This window comes from Psammomys obesus, unplaced genomic scaffold, assembly GCF_907164565.1.
Source record: "Psammomys obesus unplaced genomic scaffold, mPsaObe1.curated_primary_1811, whole genome shotgun sequence".
In the NCBI taxonomy this organism is placed as follows: Eukaryota; Metazoa; Chordata; class Mammalia; order Rodentia; family Muridae; genus Psammomys; species Psammomys obesus.
The window spans coordinates 1,878,399-1,903,887 of NW_026592732.1; the positions used below are offsets into that span (position 1 = coordinate 1,878,399).

General features: G+C 51.5%; 2 protein-coding genes across 3 annotated transcripts; both read right to left on the reverse strand.

Annotated features, from left to right (window-relative positions):
• Window positions 1–331: 331 nt before the first annotated feature.
• On the reverse strand, window positions 332–9,650 carry Mypop (Myb related transcription factor, partner of profilin). Of its 2 annotated transcripts, none has more exons than XM_055615553.1 (3): window positions 9,587–9,650; window positions 8,334–8,960; window positions 332–1,596 (listed from the first exon to the last, which is right to left on the reverse strand). In XM_055615553.1, the coding sequence occupies exons 2-3, from the start codon at window positions 8,830–8,832 to the stop codon at window positions 917–919; spliced, it is 1,179 nt and encodes a 392-aa protein (XP_055471528.1). In that variant the 5' UTR covers window positions 8,833–8,960; window positions 9,587–9,650; the 3' UTR covers window positions 332–916. The 2 variants fall into 2 exon arrangements, with proteins under 2 accessions (XP_055471528.1, XP_055471527.1); XM_055615552.1 differs by having other exon boundaries at window positions 8,334–9,104.
• A 3,081-nt stretch (window positions 9,651–12,731) lies between these two features.
• Window positions 12,732–13,327, reverse strand: Nanos2 (nanos C2HC-type zinc finger 2). Its single transcript, XM_055615683.1, has 2 exons — window positions 12,876–13,327; window positions 12,732–12,750 (listed from the first exon to the last, which is right to left on the reverse strand). Exon 1 carries the CDS (start codon window positions 13,284–13,286, stop codon window positions 12,876–12,878), a length of 411 nt encoding a protein of 136 aa, XP_055471658.1. The 5' UTR covers window positions 13,287–13,327; the 3' UTR covers window positions 12,732–12,750.
• Window positions 13,328–25,489: the final 12,162 nt, after the last annotated feature.

Consider the following 25,489-nt stretch of genomic DNA (forward strand, 5'->3'; position numbering starts at 1 on the left):
CTTGTCTTTGCCTAAATCAACCACCTAGGTTGCTTTATGAACTACTCTCTTAACACATCACCGCATGATCCCTAGTCTTTAGTTCGTAACATTCTTTGGAAACTTTTTCTCTGATACATGGTCTCGTTATGCCGTCAGCCTCCCTCGTGTAGCTGGGGTTACAACTACCTTCAGTCTGGGCTTCTACACTAGAATTAGTTAAAGCTTTTAGAGGAGTTAGAAAAAATACCCACCCTCCTCAAATCCAGGAGGCGTGTCCTCTGGGAAGGTGTGGCCTACCGTGGGAAGGGTGCTGGATTCCCAAGGCCTGTCTCGGAGCCTCAAGTTAATTGTATGAAAATAAGTTTATTGACATCTTGTCAGCACTGAGGAGAAAAGGGGGGGGGGTGTCTGAGCTCTGGAGGTCAGACACGCCACGCAGCAACGGGAGGCACAGGACCCCATTATACTTCCCCAGTCAGAATTCTGCCTCCCTTTCCCTAAAGTCCTCCACCTTCTATGTTCTCATTTGTCAAGCAACTCCCACCCCCTCCAAAGGATTCCGGGCTGGGGGAGTGGGGAGCGTTGCTTCTCTTCAAGTCAAGAACAGCAATGATTTCGAAGGGGCATGTCGCAGAGCCAGGAGGTCCCCCTCCCACCCCACCAAGGGTAATACAGTAACATAAAATTGATGGCTTAGAAGTTGGGGTTACAGGAGGCAGTCGGGCAGACACCGCCTATCCGAGAGAGGGGCTGAGGGAGTCCACCCGGGCACTCACCCAGAGAAATCAGGCACTAACTAGCACAGGAAGTGGGGTGCTCACTCCCCTAGAGCAGGAAGCCAGGGTGCAGCAGGGTTGGGCAAAGAGCATCTTCCTCCTCGACTGCGCCAAGCAGGGAGAGGGGTTGCAGGCAGGAGCATAGACAGGAGTAGGTTTCACGGAGACTTCCAGCGGCCCCGCCTTTTCCGAGAAGGGAAACCTTTCCTCCTCTTGTGTGGGGGTGAGTCGTGGAGGGGAAGTGGTGGGGCTGAGGGGGGTTTGGGTACCCCTTCCTCACTCCTAGGGGCCATGATCACTCCCCTAGCTGCCACTACGGCCCCATCCACGACAGCAGCTACCACGGATACAGGCTCTGCGGTGATCTCCACCTTGGGGGCAGGTGATGGCAGGACCGGCTTGGGAGGTGGGGGCGGAGGTGGGGGTGGGGGCGGAGGCAGCGGCTCAGCTGGGGTTCCTGGCAGAAGGGGTAACAGGGCGCTGAGGGCCTCGCTCAGTTTGGCCAGTCCCTGCCGAAGGGTGCCAGCCAGCTCCCTGATGGCATTGGCAGTCTCCTGCTGAGCCCGCAGGAAGTCCAGGGACTGTTCCGGGGCTGAGGTGGGTGGCGGCGGCGGCGGCGGAGGAGGAGGGGGGCTAGGGCATGATGGTGCCACTTGGGCCAGCGGCGTGGGTGGCGGTGGAGGAGCAGGGAGCGGAGACAAGGCCAGGCGGGGCAGCTGGACAGGCTGCATGGCTGCAGGGGACGGGGCCTCACGCTCCTTGGCTTCCTGGGGATTGCACGGGGGCCGGGCCCAGGACTCTGGGCTGCTGGAGGCCCCCTTGCTCTGCACTGGGGCATCTGTAAGAAGAGAGACCTTGGGTAAGTTATAATGAGTCTGTAAGGTTTCAATTCCAGTTTTTGGCTTCCTGGCCCCAGAGCAACCTCTCAGTCCTTCCTTCTTCAGTGAATGGGGCTGTGTGGTACAGGCTTTCCTGCAACTCCTGATCCTCCCACATCAGTTTCTAAGTGCAGGCATTACGTGGGCACTGCCACACCTGGCTAGAGTCAGGCTTTCCAAGGGTCACACCCTCCAGGCACACTGGCACATGCCTGTTAACCCTGGTACTTAGGAAGCCAAGGCAGGAGATGGAGAAGTTGAAAGCCTTCATCCACTACACACCCAGGTTGGACTACATTAGACCATAGCAAAAAGAAGGGGGAAAAACCCCATAAGACCTCTTCCACATCAGCACACGCGCGCACACACCCCCACCCCCAAAAGCCAACCTAAGTAACAGAGACAGCCCTGTCTCAAGCACATCAGGGAACACCCATGACATCATCCTTGGATGCAGAGGAGTCAGGAGTCGATGCATTAAACCTGGTGGCATGCTTTAGTGGACAAAAGCCTTGAAAGCCTGACCCCTAGGTAGCAAGAGTATCTGGACACTCATCCCTACCCCTCAGCTGGAGTCCCTGGAAGAGGGAGTGGCTGGCCCAGGGGTCAGACTTCCAGAAGTTCTCTCTGGCCAAGATGGCGGATTTCCTAGTTCCATCCCAGCCTGCTTGGCCTTTAGGACCTTCACTCACCTGAGACCTCATTCACATTCTTGGACCATGTCCTGAGTGAGCTGAACCTCTTCCCTGAGTTCAAGCAGCTCTCAAGTGTCAGTGGGGGTGGAGTAGTGGTCACTGTCTGTGCATTGTCTAATGACACCTCAAACTCACTCCAGGACTGAGCCCTTGATCCCAGAAGACACCAGTTCCAGCCTTCCAGTTTCTGGGGCTAAAATAACTTCTTTATTCCCCATTCTTCTTCTCCTACCCGGAGCTGGACCACAGTTTCATTCAAATTATGTATGTGCTCTATCATTACGTCACAACTGAACTCCTTCTATTATTCTGTGTGGGGTGGGGGGAGAGGAAGCATGAACACATATGTACATGTATGTGGACTGACCAGAAGTTTGCTGATTTGGTTTGGCTGGCTAGCGAACGTCCTCTAGGGGCCTCCTGTCTTCCCCTCTTCTGTGCTGGGATTTCACACATGGGAACTTATACCACCGGGCTTTTGAGCCTGGGTTCTTGGGATTGAATTCAGGACTTCCTACTTCCGTGGCAAGCATTATTACTAACTGAGCGCTCTCTCTCTCTCTCTCTCCAGCTCTAGGGTTTGTTTTTGGCTTTTTTCGAGACAGGGTTTCTCTGTGTAGCTTTGGCTGTCTTAAAACTTGCTCTGCAGACCAGGCTGGCCTCCAACTCTCAGAGATCTGCCTGACTCTGCCTCCCTGAGTTCAGGGACGTGTACCACCGTGCCCAGCTAGTTTTTTAAGATTTAAGTTTAATTCTATATATGTGTGTGCCTGTGTGGGTATGTGCAGGTGGGGTGGAAGCTCTGGAGGCCAGAGGCCCCTGGAGCTGGTGTGCCAGGTGGTTGTGAGCCCACAGGCTTGGGTGCTGGGAACTGAACTTGGGTCCTCTGCAAACAGTACTCTCTCTCTCCAATTCTGAGACAGGGTTTCTCTGTGTAGCCCTGGCTAGCCTACCACACCAGCCTTGAACTAAGAGATCCACCTGTCTCTGCCTCCTGAATGCTGAGATTAAAGGCATCTACCACCATGCCCAGCTCAGAACACACTCTTAACTGCTGAGCCATCTCTCCAGCTCCCCTTCTTTTGAAACAGGGTTTTGCTAAACTGTCCAGGCTGACCCTGAACTTCCAACTCTGCTACTTGAGCCTCCTTAGGAGCTGAGATCACAGGCCGGCACTGCCACAGCTGGCTCCTTTACCTTACTGAAGGCACTATCCTGGTGTAGACGCTCTTCCACATAAACCTGATTAAATCCAACACCCAATCTAGAAGCTTCTGACGCCACAGCCCTGGCCTTCTCCAAACCCCTGGACTCCCTTCCCTCATCTAGCACATGCTCAGTCCCTTCACCAACATCAGCCTTTCAGGGGCCCACCAAAACATAGCCAGACGCCAGGAAGCCACCAAGGCACAAGTGACTGTGCTGTCTGCTTCCTCTTACACAAAGTGTCTAGAACATGCTGACAGACGCAAACAGTGATCAATGGCTGCCTAGGCTTGTGGGGCAGTTGGTGTGGTGGCCTCCAGGCCTGTAGACTCTAGTGCTTCCTCCTCAAGGAGACATTCCTTAGCTGTTTTTTTCAAGTGGCTGCCAGTCGTTCCCCAGCTCTGCCTTCACCCCTCAGTGATGTCTCGGAGCACTCATTTCCCCCGGGCATTCAGTCCATGTTTGTTGTCTAATCATTCTAGGTGAGCTCTACCAGCTAAGGCTTCCTTGTGCTCACAGCTGTTTTCCCAGCCCAAGGATGGGACTCCAGGCCTCATACAAGCTGGCAGGTGTGTACCCCTGAGCTATACCCCCAGCCCCTCACTGGGGAATTCTACGCAGGGGCTTTACCACTGAGCTACTGGCCCAGCCTTTTTTTTTTCCCATTTGCTGTTTTATTTTGTGTGTGTTGTTGTTATTTATTTGTGTTTATAGGGGTCTGGGCACACATGCCATGTTGTGCATGCAGAGGTCACGGAACAGCTTGTCTCTGCCCATCATGTCAGTCCAGGAATTGAACTCCAGTTGTCACACTTGGTGGCAAGCACCTTCCCCTACTAAGCCTTCCTTTAAGTTTTTTGGGGGAGGTGTCTTTTGTTGTTGCTATTTTTTTCAAGACAGGGTTTTCTCTGTGTATCCTGGATGTCCTGGAGCTCAACTCTACAGACCAGGCTGGCCTCAAACTCAGAGATCCTCCTGCCTCAGCCTCCGAGTGTTAGGACTGAAGGTGTCTGTAACTGTAGCTTTTTTCTGGGGGGTGTTTTTTGTGTTGGAGGGACAGGATCTTATCTGTAGTTCCGGGTAGCCTGGAACTCACTATATAGAACAGCCAGCCCCAGGCTTGGGATGATTCTCTTGTGTCTGCCTCCTGAGTTCTGGAACTCTTGAGTAGGTGCCACCACGCCTGACTGTCATAGCCTTCAAATGCTATGTCAGAAATAGGTGATCCTTAGTTCAGTGCCAACAAAGACCCAAGCAAGCTGCTTGCAGCTGTTCAGGACCATGCCCTGCTTCTTTGAGTACAGCAACTTCACTCTGTAAATTTTACACAGTATTAGGTGGCTAGGTAAGCCAGGTGCTGTGGCACAGGCCTTTGATCCCAGTACTCCAGAGTCAGAGGCAGGATGATCTCTGAATTCAAGGCCAGCCTGTCTACAAAGTGAGTTCCAGGACAGTTAGGGCTACATAGAGTGACCGTGTGTGTGTGTGTGTGTGTGTGTGTGTGTGTGTGTGTGTGAGAGAGAGAGAGAGAGAGAGAGAGAGAGAGACAGAGACAGAGACAGAGACAGAGAGCGCGCTGGTTAAGTGTATCTTACCTCAGGGCCTTTACCGTGTAGTTTTTTTTTTCTAACTGCAACATTCTTTCCTCGGATATCCACTAGGCTCAACCTCTGAATTCAAGTCACTGCTTGATTTCATGACCTCCAAGAAGCCCTCCTATCATTACTATACCGCATGACTTTTAACTGCTTTTGGGCACAGGGTCTCTATGCAGCCCAGGTTATCCTCAAACTCTCTTCTCAGCCCCCTGAGTGCTGGGATTTCAATGTGATCCACCATTGTGTGGCTTGACACCCTCTCAGCAGAAATCACTTCTCTGTTAATAGTTATCACTTAACTAGCATTTCGTATAGTGTTGACTCTTTGTGGTATGTATCCTCAAATACATCAGTTCTCTGAAGGGAAAGGAATCTGTCTTGTCCTCCACTGTATCTAAGAGTCCACCCCAGGAAGAGCTCTCATTAAACAGTGATTGCGATGGGCAGGTATGGCAGCAAGCCTGTTAATGCCAGTCTTGGAAGGTGGAGGAGCTGGCTAGTGGGTCTAGCCCCATCAGTGAGCTCTGGGTTTGATTGACTGAGCCTGCCCAGGACACATCAACTTTAGACCACCACATACATGCAAACATGCATTCCTACACGCATGCAGACAACATATGAACATAGAACAAACTTGTTATCATGGCTCTCAATTCACAGGAAGAGATTTGGTTCAAACTGAGAACATAGGCTGGCTTTCTGGCAGTTTCCTCTCTCCCACATGCCTTCTGTGTAAGTGAGTTCCAAGTCCTGAGTTGGTGCTTGCATTCTGTCACATCCGCTAACTCCTCAGTTGTTAATGGGCAAAAACTGCACGAAGACCAGAGGCTGGGCATAGAATACCATTCAACATCTCACCGCCTACCAGCTGCGTGACCTCAGGTAGGGAGATGAACCTTTCTGAACTGCCTAGCAAAGGGGCCAGTGAGCTGGCTCAGTGTATAGAGATGCTTGCTGTGTAAACTGACTTCAATCCAGAGACTCCACAGTGGAAAAGAGATTTCTGAAAGTTGGCTCATGATCTCTACCCCCACACTCGTGTGCAGGTACACACAAGTAAGTAAAGACTCGAGACATTAATGAGAAGGACTGTGGGGCGTGGTGGCACAGCCCTTGAATCCCAGCACTCAGGAAGCAGAGGCAAGTGAATCTCTTGACAGTCTGATCTACAGAGGACAGCCATGGCTACACAGACAAACCCTGTCTCAAAAAACTAAGAGAGAGAGAGAAGCTGCCTAGTGTGATCATGCCTGTGCCCTCCCTTTCTCAATGGCTTCCCAGAGCACATCTCTTTCCCCCATGTAGCCAGTTTTTTGAGACTGGCTCTCACACAGCCCAGACTGGCCAAGGTAAACCCTGAACTCCTGATCCTCCTGCCTCCACCTCACTAGTGCTGGGATTACAGCATGTACTGCTACACAAGGACCATACACGCCAAGACCAAATGTGGTCTGGCTTCTATTGATCTCGCTGATCTCATCTAAATGATAATGGTGATCATAGGAAATGTCTTTTGTGTAATCTTTCTGTTCTAATCCATCCTCAAACCCTCAAACTTCCTTCAGCTTTCCAACCGGGCCAGGCTATCCTGTCTCCGTGCGGCTGCACAGGCCTTTCCTCCCATTAGGATGACTTTCTGAGCTCTTTGTCCACACTTTTTGTGTGTCAGTTCTGACATCATCTTCTCCCATTAGCCCTCCTCTGCACCCCCGAGCCTGGGTGAGGTATATGCCTCTGGCTCACTCAGGCCCTGGGTTCCCCTGCTTTATGCCTGTCACCTTGAGCCACTCTTTTCTCCACCGGGGAACGGGGAACAGTGTCAATCATTGGTGTCAGCACAGGGCAGGCGTTTGAGGGAAGAAAGTGGCCTAGAGACCATGGCTCAGTGACTGTTGTGCTTAACTAGCATGCACAGTGTATGGATTCCACCCCCAGCACTGCATGAAGCCAGGCATGGTTCTATCTACGTTCTCGAAATCTGAGGACTAGGGAGGTAGAGGCAGAAGGAGCGTAAGTTCAAGGTCAGCCTCAGGTATGATGGGAGTTCAAGGCCAGCCTAGGGTACATGAGACAATCTCATTGGGGTAAAAAAAATCCAGAGTGAATGCTGAGCAGGAGGGAGGTCTCCACAGCAGCTCCTCAGACATGACCTTGAGGAAGTCCCCAGGCTTCTCCAAGCCTTGGTTTACAGTGGCAAAGCAGTATGGACCACGCACTGTTGACGGTCACCTAACTCCACAGGCTGGCCATGCACTCAGGAGATGCCATAGCTAGCGATTTGCCTGTATCACCTGACTTAAGTTTTCACAGAAACCTTGGAGGAAGAAACTTACTTTTTGGTTCTACCCTGCAGGAGCAGAAGTGAGAGAACACTAACTGGGGTGGCCCTGTCCGGGGACAACGTGACTAACACACTAAATTCTGCACGGAAGCCTCCCCTCACCCCATCTCTCTCTCACCCCAATGCCTGCCCATGGCTCTCAGACTGGTCGTGAACTCACTCGGTAACCCAGGGCGGGCACTGAGCCCCCCCGAGCCTCTTGCCCCAGCCCTCCACAGTAGCTGGGGAAAAAGGCCACCACTTTCAGGCTCCCCCAGCTCCCCCCATCCCCACTGAAATCCCACCTGGCTGATGATAACATTCCAGCTACGGACCCTGAGCCAAGCCTCCTAAGACTGGTTCCATGCCTACCTCTGGCAGTTATCAAGGGGCTTTGGAACCACCAGAAACAATCCGTTTTCTTTTCTCTTTTAAATTGTTATTTTGGGGAGGCAGGATCCCGCAGTGCTCGGAGTTGCCTCTACCTCGCTAAGCACACAGGCTACCGTTGAACTTCCTGGTGTTGACATTACAATCATGTGCCACCACACACAGCTATCCAGTATGGGGATCTGACCCAGGAAACCCTGAAAGCTAGAAAAGACACTCTACTGACTGGGCACCCCCAGGCAGCGGCGTCTCCAGTAGCGCAGGCTAGCCTTGAAGTCCCGTTTCTTCTGCCTTCAACTCCCAAGTCGTTTTCTTTCTCTGATCTTAAAGCCCCAGTTCTAAGATGGGAGCGGCAGCACTCACCTAGGAGTTTTTTTGCGAGAATGCCATGAACACGCCTGAAGGATCTGGGCGTGAACTGCGCACTGTGGGCTTCGGGAGTGTTTGCGGTTGTTACAGTTGTGAAAAGCGCTGGCTTTGGGACTCACCTGCCCGTCGGTTAGGTCTGCGGTCTTCTGACAGCACATACCGCTGCGTACCGGAGGTCGGAACCTGAGGCTGGGACGAGGCGGCTGCCGGGGACTCCTCAGCCCCGGCGCCCGCCACGCCCGGCCCTAGGATGGCGAAAATAGTCTCCTCCTCCGCGGAGAAGGCGTCCTCGGCGGCGGGCCCCGCGCCCTGCGTGGAGTGCGGCACGCGAGCCAGCTTCTCCTTGGTGCGGCGCTTGAAGTCATTCCAGCGCTTCTGGACCTCCTGGCCGGTGCGCTTCCAGCTGGTGATGCCGTTGATCTTGGTGGCGATGCTGTCCCACACTCGCCGCCGCTCGGCCACGCTCACCCGACGGCTCTGCGCGCCGTAGAGCTGAGGGTAGTGGGCACGCACCTCCCTGATCAGGATCTGGTTCTCCTCGAAGGAGAAGCGCGGCTTGCGGAGCCGGGTGGTCTCCTCCGCTTCGCCCGGCGCCGCCGCCGCGGTCGCCGAGGCCATGGCGCCCCCAGACGCCACCGATCGGCTGCCTGGCGCATGGGGGGCGCCGGCTCTGCGGGCAAAGGGCGAACAGCGCTGGCGGGGGCTTGGTGTCCCCGTGTCGCCCCGACACGGGCTCCTCCGGTCTCCTGTACAAAAGTGGTGATGGGAGCGGCGCGGTGCTGAGTGTAATCAGAGGCGCTTCCTAGTAGGTGACACCCGCCCAGTGCCCATCTTGTGCTTCACGCGGCCACCGAGTGCCTCGCGGAGTTGATGGGTATTAGGGGGACAGTCTGGAAGGATGGAGGGAAATGAGCAAAAGTGGAAGGGAAAAGGGTGTCACTGCAGGAGTTAGAAGAGAACGGGGGCGCAGAGGAACAGGACAGGGAAAGATAATCGGGGATGCCCTGGGGTCGAACATGCATGAGTTTGGGAAGTGATGCCACCCGGGCAATGCAGCAGCCAGGGGGGGGGCTCAGATCAGAGGGGAGCGTTGGGAAGGGGGCTCCTAGGGCAGTGGGTTCCCGTTCTAGGGTCCCTGAGAGAGGATGTCCAGGAATAAAGGTGAAATGGGGGCCTCTGGATAAGACCGTGAAATATCAAGGCTGAGGGTCTGCAGGGATTGTGGGGGTGCTGGGGTGGCCGGGAATGAAGGGGAGCTCTGGAGATAACGGGGGTCCGAGGTGAGAAGGAGACCCCCGACGCTTTTGGGAACTCCAAAAGAGTGATGGAGCACAGAGGATGGGGACCCCAGTTGGGCCGCGGGGTCACTCACCGGCGCCACCGCAGCCCCTGCCTGGCGGTGGGTCAGGGCTTCGGCTTCTGCGGCCTCTTCCCTCCCCCCCGCCTCTCCCTCCCCCTCTGGGCCCCGCCCCCAGTAGCACCGAGCGCCAAGGCGCATGCGCGCCGGGTGAACACGGTCTCCAGATTCTGACCGCCTGGGCTGTGTTCTCTGCGCCTAGCCGCTCAGCAAGGCGCAAGCGCAGAACTGCCCATCGCCTGGCTTCACCGGGATACGGCTGCGCAGCCGCACAACTAGCGCTAAACTAGATTCCAAGGGCTTCTGGTGCCCAATGGCGCATGTGCAAACTTACAGTGCGCATGCGGGTCGCTGGCATCTTGCCTGCGGTGATACCCAGGACTAAATCCCAGTGCGGGCTCAGCAGAGGAAGGTGGTAGGGAGAACGCTAGAACCAAGCAAGCTGAGTCTCCTCCTTTTGGGTAGTCCTCTAGCTTACTCTTCTCGCTAAACGAAGTCTTTTCTATTAGGGAAAAGGGAGGAAACGCTGGGGGACTAGAGCTTCGTTTCCATGACAACTGCGTGGGTGGGATTGGGGAGGCGTTAGGAAACCTCGCTGCCCACGCCTAATCACGCCCCTGCGCAGGATCGCTAGGAAACTACCTCCTACGGGTTGAGGCGGGGCACCCTGGAGCTATTCCCCGCCTATGCAGAGGCGGTAACCATAGCAACCCAACAACTTCCTAATCACGCCTGGGAGGGCCCCTGTCCACAATTTGACGTCATGGCTCGGAAAGGTAGTTCAAAGGCAGGAATTTGTTGGAGGAGGGTGGGCACGGCGATCCTGGCCTTGGCCCATTTTAATCAAAAGCGCAGAGCAGGAATGAATCCAGAGCACCGCTTGGATGAACTGGATAGTCAGATAGCTGGACGGCTGAGTTCAGCCTCACGAAAATCATCAGGGCTAGCTGGTGAAAAATTTCAAAGTCATTGTGTAGCCGGCGCATCATCTGTCCTTCTGGTGCTCACTTACAAAGATTGTTTTTGAAGGCATCTTAGTAGTCTCCCAGGCTGGCACTGAGCTTGCAGCAATAATCTCGCTGCAGCCTCCAGCGAGGCTAGGACAAGTATGTGTCGCCAACACTTAAGGAAAAGGTGACACAGGCTGGGAAAAGGGGCTAGAGAGATAGTTCAACAGTTAAGCCCTCTCCCATGAGGGCCGGAGATCTCTGCACCCAATCGCAGGGCTCTTAACCATCCTTAGTTACAGGACCACGTGGTGCACAGACACACAAGCAGGCAAAGCACTCACATACATTAAAAAGACTTTGGGGGCTGCTTTGTTGTTGTTGTTGTTGTTCTGAGACAGCATTTCTTTATGTAGCCTTGGCTGTCCTGGAACTAGCTCTGTGAAAGACCAGGTTGGCCTCGCCTGCCTGCTGGGATTGACTAGAGGAAAACCGCATCAACTCCCGGCCTAACATCTTAGGGTTCATGGTGTGTATCTGCTTGTGGGTGCTGGGGCCGTAGGTGCAGGAGGGCACCCCTGCAGCTGGCTCCCCCTGCCTCTGGCTCCGGAGTGTTGAAATTCAAGGCGGGAGTGCCTCTACTACTTAATACTGGCTTATACCTTTTTTTTTTTTTTTTTTAACAGTTTTGTGCTGGGGAGCTGAAGGAGTAAGATTCAGATCTGGCAGTTCCTGGTCTCATAAGGCAGGAGGGGAACCCATGGGTAATCAGAGCTGTAGAGCCCTGGGTTCACTCTCTAGTGAACAGGAAGGAAAAAAAGAAGAAGAAGGAAGAAAAACAAACAAAACACAGAACTTGAGCCGGTCGAGGTGGCCTAATGGGTGAAAGCTACCTGCCACTAAGCTTGAGACCCGAGTTCAGTCCCAGGCCCCAGGGCATGGCAGAGAGAAAGTCAGCTCCCTTGAATTACCTGGTCCCACCCACACCCTCTTTTCTCTTTTGTTTTTCAAGACAAAAGAGGGGTTTCTCTGTGTAGCCCTGGCTGTCCTGGAACTCATGCAGAACAGGCTGGCCTCAAACTCACAGAGATGGATCTGCCTCTGCCTCCTGAGTTCTGGAAGTCGTGCATGCAGCACCACCTGGCCTTTGCACAGGTTGGTTTATTATTATTATTATTATTATTATTAAAAAAGAAAAAAAGCAGTGTCTCGGTGGAAGCTGAGAAGTATTTGGGAACGTGTCCCCAGACAGACACCCTGTGTTGGAAGACATATGAGGCAGGACTGGAGTGCAGGTCTGACTCCTTCCTGCTCCTCCAATGGTTCCCAGGGTTTTGCAAATGCAGCCTTCCAGTCCCCTCCTTCACTTCTGTCTCCCAAAGGCACAGCCCACCAAGTTGGCCAACCAAGTTAAAAGATTACAGGCACTAGGGTCTCAAAACTAACTCTAAAACTCTTTATTCACCAGCGCTCACAGCCCCATCCTCATAAAATCTCCAAACCCGCTTGCTAAATAATGAACAACAAACTCAACTGGAGTTCTCCCTTGAGCCTAACAGTAAAATACAAGCAGGCGCTGTTCTGATGGGGTCTCACTCTTTTGGCTGTGGGACACACACTGACCTAATACACTCAAGTAACAAGATGGGGGGTGTCAAACATCTCTCACAGGAACCCATCAGTGATTGGGGTTTGGAGGCAGGAGTAGAGTGAAATGGGATTAGCACTGAAGCAGGGGGAGCTATGGGCTTCAGCACTCAAGGCAGGAGGCAGTCTGTGAAGTTACAAAGGTCTGGCAGGCTTCCCAGAGGGCCCTGACCCTCCTCTAGTTCAAGGAACTGAGGGCTGATCTTGAATGGTCCACGGGGAAACCTGAGCCTGCAGATGCTGAAGAAGGTGAAGATAGATGGACGGCATCACAGTACCAACATCAAGTTCTTGAGAGTGCCAGTCTGGGCCAGTCTCTGGCACTGTCCCTGGGTTCTGAAGGCAGGCCCATCAGAGCACAGAGCACACTGAATGCGATTCTACATGGTGGGGAATCCAAGGATCCCCCCAGGGATCTTTTCTGGGGAGCCAAGAAGTCAAAGAGGCCATCTTAGTGTCATCAGCAGGCCCTCACGATCCAAAGGAAGCCACCAAGAGGCGCGGTCCCTGGAGAAAGGCTCTCCCGGTATCAGGAATCTGAGACAAGTGGTCCCGGCTGCCAGCACCTCCCTTTGTTTCATGATCCTGAAAGTAGAGAACACCGGGATGCAGGGACCCCCCAGAGGACTGGGTGAGCAGAGGACATGGAAGTAGGGTCAGAGGCTAGGAGGGTTTTGGGGTGTAGGTGGTAGGTACCTGAAGGGTCTTACTTATCGCTTGACTTTGCGCCCCGCCGAGTTTCGTCCACTGCGACGGTAAAGGGACTTCTGGCTGCTGTTGAGCGGACAGTACTTGAGCGTGTGAGCCTGGTCCCCGGTGGCCCCGCACAAAGGACACACGTAGTGCCTGAGGATGGGACACGCCACCACTCCCTCAGGGGTCTTCAGCTGGTGGGAGGCGTAGACGTGGCGGGACTCTCCGTTGTGCTTGCAGAAGTTGCACAGGGCAGCCGGGTTTCCCGACAAGACCCCCAGGCCCTCCTCCCTCATCTCCTGGGGCCTGGGGTTGAGTTTCTCGGCCCCCTCACCCTCCAGTCTCTGCCCCCAGCCTTGAATTAAACCCAGAAGCACCTGGCTCAGGTTAAAGTAGTCTCTCCACATGTCAAAGGGTGGGAAGTCCATGACACCTCTCTGTGGCCAGTGGCTGTGGGCACTGGGGGGGACTGGGGGGACAGGCCGTGAGGTCAGAGGGCAGGAGCGGCAGGAGTTCTGTGGAGCAGACAGGAGGCACACCCCCTTATAAATACTCCCCAGAGCCCACTCTGAGCAAAGGTGGAGCTTAGATTTAAAGGGCCCACTTGCAGCCCAGGTCCTCGGTGGACTCCAGTCTCCCAGAGAGAGGGTTGCCCCTCCTCCAAGGCGCTCTGTGTTTTCTGGGAAGGACCTTCTAGTCCCTGGGCCTCAAGTTCCCTCCTGTTCAGTGCAGGGCTTCCCATGTGTCTGTTGATCACCCTCAACTTCTACCTTTCCTCCCTCCCCCCTATTCCGCTCCTCCCTTTCTCTCTCACTTCCTTCTTCCTCCCCACCTCCCTTTTGGGTCATCCGGAACCTTATGACTTGACCTAATTTGTTTTTGTTTTTTGAGACTATGTAGCCCTGGCTTGCTCTGTAGACCAGGCTGGCCTCAAACTCACAGAATCCAGCTGCCTCCGCCTCTCAGATGCTCAGATTAAAGATGTGCCCACCATGTCCAGCTTACATATTTTTTTATTACGTTTATTTACATAATGGCGTGGGGCAGTGTGCCACAGCTTACATGTGGAAGACCTTACAGGAGGCAGGTCCTTCCCCCACGTGCATTCCAGGGACCAAGTTCAGGTTGTCGGGCACTTTGCCAGCTAAGCCATCTCACTGCTCTGATGTGGGTTTTGTTGTCTGGTATAGGGTTTGTTGTTGTTGTTGTTTTGTTTTGTTTTGTTTGTTTTTTTTTTTGAAACAGTGTTATGTCTTAATACATAGTCCACGACTCTGACTCTCCATCCTTCAATTAAGGTACCCGGGAGCGGCCTTCGGCTCTGTGTTGTTTCAGTCTTGAGTGTGGGGAGATGACAAACACAGGGTTGGGTGTGAAGCTCAGTGGTAGAGTAGCTTATCTAGCATGCTAGCGTCCCCAGGTGGGATGCCATATGGGCCTGGTACCATATACCCATCATGTCATCCCCATACTTGAGAGAATCGGAAGTTCAAGGCCATCCTCAGCTACGTGTAGCCAGTGTGAGGCTGATTTGATTCAATAGGGGACGGAGATGGCTCAGCAGTTAAGAGTTTTACGATTTGGCATATGATCCAAGTTAAGGTCAGTTGGCACACTACCACCTGTAACTTCAGCTCCAGGGGACTGAGACGCCTCTGACCGATATGGGCACCTTTATTAAAAGTAATAAAGGAGGCTGGAGAAATGGCTGAGCTGTGAAGAACACTTGCAGTTCTTACAGAGGAACTAGGTTCGGTGCCCAGCACCTACTCTGGGCAGCTCACAACCATCTGTAACTCCCACTTCAGGGGATCCAATGCCCTCTTCTGGCCTCTCTGGGAACCTGTATATATGTGGTGCACAGAAATCAAGAAGGCACACATATACAATTCACACACACACACACACACACACACACACACACACACTACCCGCACACATGTTTTAAAAAATTAGAAATAGTCATCTAAAGAAAAAAACTAAACAAACTAATGAACAAATGCCCCACACTCCGGGATGCATTCCGAATTCCAAGCATTCTCTTTTGAAATTGTTTTTTGTTTTTTGAGCTGTAGCCTGGGCTGACCTCGAACTCCTGCCTCACTTTTTGTTTGTTTTGTTTGTTTTTTGAGACAGGGTTTCTCTTTGTAGCCTTGGCTGTCCTGAATGCGATTTGTTGACCAGGCTGGCCTCGAACTCACAGAGATGTGCCTGCTCTGCCTCCCCCAGTAGTGCTGGGATTACAGGCATGTGCCACTTCTAAAGACCTCACGTCTAACTGCTGGAGTAGGCATGAGTCACCAGGCTTATGGACATTTTTTTTTTTTTGCTTATATGTGTGTGTATGTTATATATGTTTGCATATTGCATATGTTTGTGTTGTATATGTGTGTTGATATGCGTCTGTGTTGTTCGTGTGTCTGTATCGTTGATGTGTGTGTGTCGTATGTGTGTTGATGTGGATCTGTGATGTGTGTGTTGATATCTGTATGTCGTGTATGTATGTGCTGATATGTGTGTCTGTGTTGTGTATGTGTGTGTGTTGATGTGTGTCCGTGTTGTATGTGTGGTGCCCATACTGCAGCATGCCGTGGTCAGAGGGTAGCTGTCAGACATCAATTCTATCCTTCCACCATGTGGGCCCTGAGGCTGTCCTCAGGTTGTCCGGCCAGAAAGCAAGGGCCTTTCCCCTCTGAGCCAGCTAGCCAGCCCAGCCTTAATTGTTACAACCGCCCTTAGGATGAGCGCAGTTACCTACATAAACGGATCTAACCTCACACGTCCGAGAGGGGAAGACAGCTAAGAGCCTGTGTTACAGATGAGCAGCTGAGGCTCAGAGTGGGAAATTCACGGGTCTGGAGTCACACAGCACGCAGGTCAGAGACCTGGGATGGAAACCAGCACGGACCGTAAGGTGCCTGGGGCCTTTGAAGGCCATCATCAGGTGTGGAGGTGAGGACTCTATTCCTTTCTTGTCACAGAGAATATGAGGCTCAGAGACAAGAAGGCGCACACCCAAGATCACAGACGGGGGAGGCGGCAGAGCTAGCACTGAGATCTCCGGAGTATGTTGGTGTGTGCATGACTTTTTGCTCCCACTCCCACCCCCCACTCCCAGATAAGGCCCAAACCCAGGGCCTTGAGCTTGTTAGCTAGGCAAACACTCTGAGCTAAAACCAGCTCTCGGTGTGTTTATTTTGGGGGTGAGGTCTCACATAGCCCAGGCTGGCCTCGAACTCTCTGTGTAGCTGAGGAGTGCCTTCAACTTTTGATCCTCTTGCCTATACTCACCAAGTACTAGGCTTATAGGTGTGCACCGCCACACCGAGTTTTTGTGCGTGCGAGGTTAGTATTCTAACAGCTGAGCCAAATGACCAGCTCCCTTTATGTGTCATTTTAGGGTGACCTCAGCACCTGCTCAGAGCAGCCTCTGCCACTGTTTTTGTAAAGCTGCAGCCTTGCCTAAGAAGACACGCTCACCAAGAGTGGACTATGATACCTTATGTGGTAGCAAATGCCTGGCACCCCAGAACTGGACAGTAGAGGCAGGAGGAACATAGGGAGTTCCAAGCCAGCCTGGGCTCCGAGACCCTGGGCTCCGAGACCCTGTATCAAGAGAACAAGCAGCTGGGCAGTAAAGATGCATTCCCTAAATCCCATCACGCAGGAGGCAGATGCTGGTGGATCTCTGAGTTTGGAGGCCAGAACTACTGAGTTTCAGGACAGCTAGGGCCACACAGAGAGAAACTGTCTCAAAAACACCAAAAGCCAAGACGCTGTTGTGGGCTGTGGCTCCCTCATACAGACGGGCAGAGGGAGACTCCAGAGAGCCTGAGGATGAGCTCTGTAGGTGGTGGAGGTGAGGTGGGACCCAAAGCCACAGTAACCTGTCCCAGATCCAGGCACTCTCCAGTCTCATGAACCTGCACAGAAAGTGTAGTCAAGGGAGAAGAACAAGGAGGTGCCATAATCCCAGCAGAGGCAGAAGGATTGCTGCAAGTTCAAAGCCAGCCTGGGCTGCAGGGTGAGGCTTATCTCAAAAGATGTCAAGGTAACCGGGGGAGTTGGGGGAGGCTTGCCCACTGTACACTGGGCACGCTGAGGCGTGAGGACATGTGTGAGGACATGTGTGAGGCGCTGGTTTTTCACGCAGAATCAATCAGGGACAACCTTCCAGGCCGAGGAGACACACTGGCTTCTGTATGGAAGAGCCAGGCTTCTGGTGCAAAGCCCAGAACAGGCACCAGGTGTCTGCCCTAAGCAGAGGTGGGGCAGGGTGGCTGAAGTCTGTAAGTCCAGTGCATGGAGGCTGAGGCAGGAGGGTCGTGAGTTCTAATCCACGTTGGAGACGCAGGTGGATCTCTGTGACTTTAAAACCAGGCGGGTCTGCAAGGCATTAGGTCAGGTGAGGGTCTCAAAAAGGGGAAAAAAATAGCCACAGTGGTGATTTTTAGGGGGATGCTGAGCCTCCTGCACACAGCAGCGCCTGAGCATGACAGTGCTCACTGTAATTGTGGGTCTGAGAGCCACAGTGCCTGCCTGCCTCCCTTCTTTATTTTCCCTTGTTTCATATCTCATATTGTTACTTAGCTGGGGCTGCTCTTCCTTCCAGGCCTCTGTTTGTGGTTTATTTTATTTACTTATTTATTTTTTTGTATGTTTGCAGGCACCCCCTTAGATAAGCCTGCTCTGTGGGTGGTATAGACTGGAGTGGGGGAACAACCCGGAGGTGAAATTGATGAGAAACTGCCCAGCCTGGTGTTTACCGTGTGGGGTTACTGCCCACGCCCTGGCCCTGCAGGGCCCCACAGCTCTGTTTACTTCTGAGTTTCCTCTTCAGCCTGACACCCCCCCCCCCCCCCCCCCCCCCCCCCCCCCCCCCCGCCTCTGGCTAGAAAACAGATCAAATGGGGTTTCAGACAGGTGGATGGGGCCATGGATTACAGCCCTTCAGAAAGGCAAGCACTAAGGAAAAATTAGGAGAATTACCCCCACTTTCCAGATGGAGATTCTGAGGTCCATGTTCCACAGAATCATAAAGCCACAACTACAGCTTATTAATTTATTTTAATTAAGCTTTAACTTTTTTTTTTTTTTTTTTTTTTTAAAAGACTGGGTCTCACTATATAACCCAGGCTGGCCTTAATCAGGGATCCTCCTGCCTCAGTTTCCCAAGCTCCTAGACTACAGGTGTGCACCATTATATCCAGCTATATGCTTCTTTTTAAAAATGTGAAGGCCAGCAAAATGGTTCCGTGGCTAACGACTTTGGCCACCAAGCCGGCCACCTGAGGGTGATCCCCAGGGTCCACACGGTGGAAGTGGAGAACCAATCCCTGGAATTTGTCCTCTGACCTCCATGTGGGGCATACGCCTCACCTCCAAATAAATACATAACTAGATGAGGTCTTAAGTCTTGGAAAAAGTTCTGTTAAACCAGATTCTGTGGTACACATTAGTCATTCCAGTGTGCAGACTGGGGAGACAGAAGTTCAAGGGCATCCTCAGCTACTTAATGACCCTCTGGGTTACAGGTGATTTTGTCTCAGATGGAAAAGACAGAGTTGACCAGGTGAGGGGTGAGCACCATTGGTGGAAGGACTGACTGCCTAGGATGAAGGAGGACCAGGGTGCTGGCGGCAGTGCTTTGAGTAAGATGGGCTCCCACAGGTTTATTGATGTTTTGTCATCAGGGAGTGGCATTGTCTTAGTCACTGCTCTATTGCTCTAAAGAGACACCGTTCTTTCTTCTTATGAAAGAACGCATTTGATTGGGGGCTGGCTTATAGTTTCAGAGGGTTAGTTCATTGTCATCATGGTGAGGAGCGTGTCACCGTGAGTTTGTCTGTGTGTGTGTGTGTGTGTGTGTGTGTTTGATCTCAGTGGCAGAGAAATTGCTTAGCCTTCAGAGACACCGGATTTGATCCCCAGCTAAGGCAAGACAGAGAAGTACTTGACTAGTCTTTCTAGTTTCCCGTCCCCACGGTTTCAGCTCTTAACAGCTGAACAGTGTACCAGTGTGCTAGCCTCTGGGAGTCTGTCAACACCTGCCTGTTGCCTGCTCCTTCTTCCTCTTTCCTTTGGTACAAGGACAAGATAGAGCAGGCTGGCCTCCAGCTCACAGAGGCCCACCTGCCTCTGCCTCCTGACTGAAGGTGCTGAAATTAGAGTTATGTGCTACCACAGCCAACTACATTTAGCTTTTCAAAAAGTACTATTTTATGTGTATGTGTGAGTTGCTTCATGTATGTCTGTGTATCGCTTGTTCCTGGGGTCGGAAGGAGGCCATCGGATGCCTGGATCGAGAGTTACAGATGGTTGTGAGCCGCCACGTGGATGCTGGGAATGGAACGTGGGTCCTCGCTGAGAGCAGCCGAGCCGTCTCTCTAGCTCCCTGCCTGTTCTCTTTTGTGACCTGCTTGTTCTGGTTGAGTGCTAGTTCACCTTCAAACTGTATGGGGGTTCCCCAGGCTTGACTGAGTAGAGACAAAGGTTGGTCTTGGCCTTCTGGGGCCACAATTCTACTTAGAAATGAATAAAAGTTGTTTTGTTTAATTTTTGAGACAAGGTCTTACTTTTTTGGCTCAGGGTATCCTGACACTAGTGTCCATGCCCATGCCCCTGCCTCTGCCTCCCTCGTGCTAGGATCACAGCCATGAACCATCATTCCCTGCTCACAATGATTAAATCGATTAGTGCTTTTTCTTTTTTTTAATTAATTAATTTATTTTTTTAATTAGTGTTTTTTTTTCTATACGTTCCTGATGGTTTAACCATCGTATCTTTTTATTCATCCTACTATGTCTCACTGGGTAGCCCGGGTTGACCTGAAAATTGTTCCAGTCCCGCCTCAGCCTCCTGAGTGTGGAAGTTACAGTTGGGTAGTGCAAAGCCTGTCTTCTTGTCATATTCTGGCCTCTGAGTCCTCTGAAACGTTACAGGCACTGAGCATTGCTGGCGCACGCCTTACATCGTTTGACAGTAAACCAGTCATCCAGCATGAATCCCAGCACTCGGGAGGCAGAGGCAGGCAGATCACTGAGTTCCAGGACAGCCAGGGCTACACATAGAAACCCTGTCTTAAAAGCATCTGAGAGGAAGGAACCTAACTGAGAAAATGCCTCTAGAAGGTCAGGCTGCAGTTAAGACTGTCAGACAGTTTTAAAGTTAGTGATTGACGTGGAAGGGCCCATCCCACTGTGGGTGCTGCTGTCCCTGGGCTGGTAGTTCTGGGTTCTAGAAGAAGGCGGGCTGAGCAAGTCATAGTGAGCAAGCCAGTAAGCAGCACCCCTCCATGGCCTGTGCACCAGCTCCTGCCTCCAGGGTTCTTCCCTCCTGTCCTGACTTCCTTTGATGATGAACAGTGATGTGGAAGTGTAAGCCAAACACACTCTTCCTCCCCAAGTTGCTTTTGGTCATGATGTTTCATTGCCCCAAGACAGTGTTCTACAAAAGTTAGAATGGGTTTAGTGATTCAAGCCTACAGTTCTAGCAACACCTACATAGTGAATTCCAGACCAAGCTGAAACCCTGTCTCATAAAACTGAGATTAAAAAAAAAAAAAAAAGTCTGACACGGTGGTATATACCTGTCTTTCCATATCTTAGGAAATATATGGAGGAACATCAGGAGTTCAAGGTCATCCTCAGATACCTGTTCGTGTTCTTGGCTGTATGGGACTGTGTCCGATGGGTCAGCACAGTACTGTAACAGTGTAACAGGGATCCTAAATCATCAACATGTTGGGCCATGGAGATGGCTCAGCAGGAAGTGGTACTTGTTGCCAAGGCTGAAGACCTGAGTTTCAATCCCTGGGATCCCCATAGTGGAAGGAAAGAGCCACATATATGAAACACATATATACACATACATTTCTGTTATACCATATTTACTCGTACAGGTGCACGCGCGCGCACACACACACACACACACACACACACACACTGTAACGGTCTCTCGTAGCCCAGGCTGTCCTGGGGTTTTCCAGCCGCCTGTCCCAGTCTCCTTCGTCCTGGGATGACAGTATGCACCACAGTTAGGCACAGCCGCCACGAGCACATATCTTTTACTTCATTTCAGGCCATGCTGTTTTCTCCTACCTCTGCCAGACTCCCCAAAACAAACCCCAGGCACACTGTCATTTCACCCATAAATACAGATGGTCCTGCGTGCAAAGATGGCTTGACTCATGATATTTTGACTGCACAATGGTGGGAAAGCAACACACGTCCAGTTGGATCATTCCCCGATGCTAATGGCAGGCAGGAAACTGTGAAGATGCTGGGCCCCAGGGCCTGGGGGTCGGTTCTCTCCCACCACCCACGTTACCTAGCATGGAACTCGAGTCATCAGGATTAGTGCCAGAAGCTGCTCCTCACTGTACCATCTCTCTGGCTGCAAATCTAGAAATCTGAAAGGACCAGAAAACAAAACAAAACAGAAACCAGGTAAGATAGTTCAGTAGTAAAGCCACACAGTGTATATGTCTGGGGACTTGGGTTCAATCCTTGGAAGACATGTCAAGGTAAGAGGAGAGGACCAACTCCATGAGATTGATATTTAACCTTCCTATTCACGCTCTGGGATGCAGCTTCCCCCATCCCAAGAAAACTAAGAAGTAAGGCTGGGTGTGGCAGTAGATATCTTTTTGTTTGTTTTTCTTTCTTTTTTTCTTTTTAGATCTATTTATTATGCATACAGTGTTCTGTCTGCATGTAGGCCTTCCCAACAGAAGAGGGCACCAGGTCTCGTTATAGATGGTTGTGAGGCCCCATGTGGTTGCTGGGAATTGAACTCAGGACCTCTTTGGATGAGCAGCCAGTGCTCTTAACCTCTGAGCCATTTCTCCAGCCCTGTTTCTTTGTTTTTCAAGACAGGATTTCTCTATGTAGCATTGGGTGTCTTGGACTCGATTTGTAGACAAGAATTCACAGTGATCCTCCTGCCTCTGCCTCCCTGAGTGTTGGGATCACAGGTGTGAGCCACCACGCCCAGCTGGTGCTTAGATATCTTTAACCTCAGCACACTTGGGAGCAGAGGCAAGTAGAACTCTAGGAATTTGAGGCCTTCTTGGTTTCTATATCAAGTTCTAAAAAATTAAGCAAGCAAACAAACAAATTAATAGAGACTAGATATGAAATTCTCCTATGTTCTGCCAGACTTCTTCTGGGTCATTGTCTGAAGCCCTGCCCGTAGCTAGTATCTTTGCTTCCACAGGGTAGGGGTTGACATTCCCTCAGAATTTTTATGTCAAGTATTAATGGACATTATGTTGGGCCATTTCTGCTTCTCTAACCAAATACCAGAGACTGGGTAATTTATAAAAACCAAAAATTTATTTTTCATAGTGCTGGAGGTCAGGAAGTTCAGGTTCAGGGTAGCAGGTTCCATGGCAGGGTTTCTGTGTCTGTTTCGAAGATGGTGCCTCGGGCACTGTGTCCTCCATAGTAGACGGCAGAATGGAAAACACACGCACACACACATACATACACCTAAGTGTTTTTGTAAGTGGCCATCTTGGTAGTCCTCATGGTGTCTCTGAGAGGCCCAACCTCTAAACACTGCGGATTAAGTTCCAACATGAATGTTGGAGAGACACACTACTCAAACCGTAACAGATAAGCAAGTGTCTGCATGTATGTATGCCATGACGGCTCGTGTGCGGATGTCAGAGGACAGCCTGCTAATGTTAGTTCTGTGGGTCCCGAACATCGAACTCACACCCTCAGTCTTGCTTGGTGACATCTGATGAACCATCTCACCGGCCCACACCCCGGACACGTATGATCAGAAGTACCTTAACTTACAAAGGATGAAGGCTTATGTGATTGGTCCCATGTGTACTGCGTGTGTGAACCATGTGTACCGTGTCAGCTGCAGAGCCCTTCATGTGATGGGAATTTGCAGACCACTGTGGGTGGCTTGGAATTCCTGTGGGGACCAGTGGAGAAACTGACATGAGGGATGCTGTTTGCCCTTTGGTAGGATGATGTGTATTGCTCTCTCTACTTTTTGGAAAAGATTTGCTTTATTTGTGTGTGTATGTGCCCACATCATATATGTACATCAGGTCGCCCAGAATCTGGGTTCCAAGTGGCTGTAAGCTGCCTAAAACGGGTGCTGGGACTCAACTCAGACCCTCTGCAAGAACATCTCTCCAATGCCCCTGTCTTTTTTTTTTTTTTAATAAATTTTCAAAGATTTATTTATTTTATGTATATGAGTGTTCTATCTGTATTTACACCTGCCAGAAGAGAGAATCAGTTCACGTTGTAGATGGTTGTGAGCCACCATGTGGTTGCTGGGAATTGAACTCAGGACCTTTGGAAGAGCAGACAGTGCTCTTAACCACTGAGCCATCTCTCCAGCCCCCGCTCCTGTCTTTTAAAGATCTATATATTTGTATATAATATATATATACAAATAAATAAATATTAAATACATGCATACAAATGTCTTGCCTGCATGTCCGTATGTGCACCAAGTGTGTGCCCGGTATGTGAGGAGACCAGAAGATGGCATCAGGTCCCCAGGAAGTGGAGTTACAGAGGTTGCCTGTTATGGGTGCTGGGAACCTAACCTGGTCCTCTGGAAGAGCAGCAAAAGCTCCTGACCACTGAGCTGTCCTGTCTCTCCAGTCCCTCTCCTGTTTTCCTTTCTCTATTTGAGACTGGAGTCTGTGTATCCACATCCGGCCTTGAACTCTCAGAGCTGAGGATGACCTCGAACCGCTGATCCTCCTGCTTCTACTTCCCGATTGTTGGGGTTACAGTTGTCCACCATGCTTCTTCCAGAGAGTGACCGTCGTCTTTTCCTGTATTTCTCTCACTTTGTGGGGATTCCATAGAGGCCCCTAGTAAACACTGTATGTGAAGACACAGACATGTGGGTGAACTGAATGTTCCCGCTGAGGCTCTCTGCTTTAGTCTCCGCCTCTTAGGAAAAGGCAGTCGTGCCTGGTAACAATAGTTAGCACCTGGCCTGTGACAGCCTCGTTCTGAGGGCCTTACCTCAGCCCTCACAACCTTACAACGATAGAGCCAGAGGGAATTTGTCACACACCAAGCCTGTGACAGAGGCCAGACACAGCCAAGCTCTCTGTCCCCCCAGCTGCTGGACTCTCTGCGCAGGTTTGGATCCTGGGCTGTACCGTAAGGGTGATCAGGTGAGTCCCCACGTCTGGGGATGGTGCTGCGTTGGATTGCCTTAGCTCACAAGTCAGGAGTCAGAAAGTTGAGTATGGTCACCGACGACGCCTGTAATCCTAGTATTTGACAGGTGGAGGCAGGAGGGTCAGGGGTTCAAGGTCAGCCTCGGCTATATAATGAGCTGGAGGCCAGAGCAGGGTGCTGGGAGTCTGTTACAGAACAGAAAACCAAAAGACCAGATGAGGAGAGAGAGGGGCAGTCTGCCTGAGTGGCTTCCAGGCTTAGAGTATTTCTAATGAGTTACAATGTGTTTACTCTGTGGGTGTGTGGGCATTTGTAATCACAGCAATCAAATAAAGGTTTTGGGTGGAGTTTGCATGACTTTTACCACCAATGCCTGTCTCAAAAAGTGTGGCTTTGGAGAAGTTTACTGTCGGGAGCCGCTCCCGCCATTGCAAGATGGCGCCGGCTTCCTGTTTCCTGGTTCTTCTTGCCTGTGCCGCCCTGCGCTTTACGCATGCGCAGCTTTATGTTGATGAGGGTTTAGGCTGCAATCCAATTGCCAGCCATATACTGATGAGGACTCGAGCAGAGCACCAATTACAGACGGACAGGTCGCCTTGCTGGCTATTTAAACGGGGCGCTGCCAGGGGTCTGGGTCCTTCACCATCTGCAAGAAAGAGCTGTACGATAAACTTGCCGCTGAAGAAATCCTCGGTTGTTGCGTCGTCCTTATCGGCAAAGGCCGGTCGCGACAGTTTACTTCTTTCTCTCCTTCCTTCCTTCCTTCCTTCCTTCCTTCCTTCCTTCCTTCCTTCCTTCCGCTGTCCTGGAGTCCTGGACTCACTTTGTAGCACAGGTTGGCCTTGAACTCACAGAGAACTGCCTGCCTCTGCCTTCCAAGTGCTGGGATTACAGGTGTGTACCACCAGGGCAGGGCCTAGAAGTTTCTTAGCATCTCTGTCCCGTCCTTTTCTTCTCTGTGAGATGGAGATTAGCAGTGCCCAGCTCATAGAGTGCTATGAGGGTTCAAGGAGATAGTGCATATTAGGTTCCATAAAGCCCTCCATGGTGGCTGGGGAGGAGAGGAGCATTGGATAAGCGCTCAGCACACATGTGTGATGACCTTAATGCAGTGCCACAGCATCCGTGCAAATACGAGGTGGTGCAACGGCCCCTTTGTAATTCCAGAGTTTGGGAGATACAGACGGAGTGCAAGGGGCAAGCTTGCTAGCTAGTCATATCTATGACCTCCGGGCTTCACTGAGAGATCCTGCCTCAAAGAATGAGGAGGCTATTCCAAAGTCTTCAGTACTTCAATACCTTCTGTACTCAGGATTCGCCCCAAGATTACATGGTCTGTGACTTCTGCTTATGTGGTCTTGGGCTCCTCAACCCAGTCCTTCAATCTCAGAGGTAAACGGCATTGGTGTTATTTCTCCTCTTCCTGAGTCTCTTAGTTATGCACACTGACCTATGGTCTC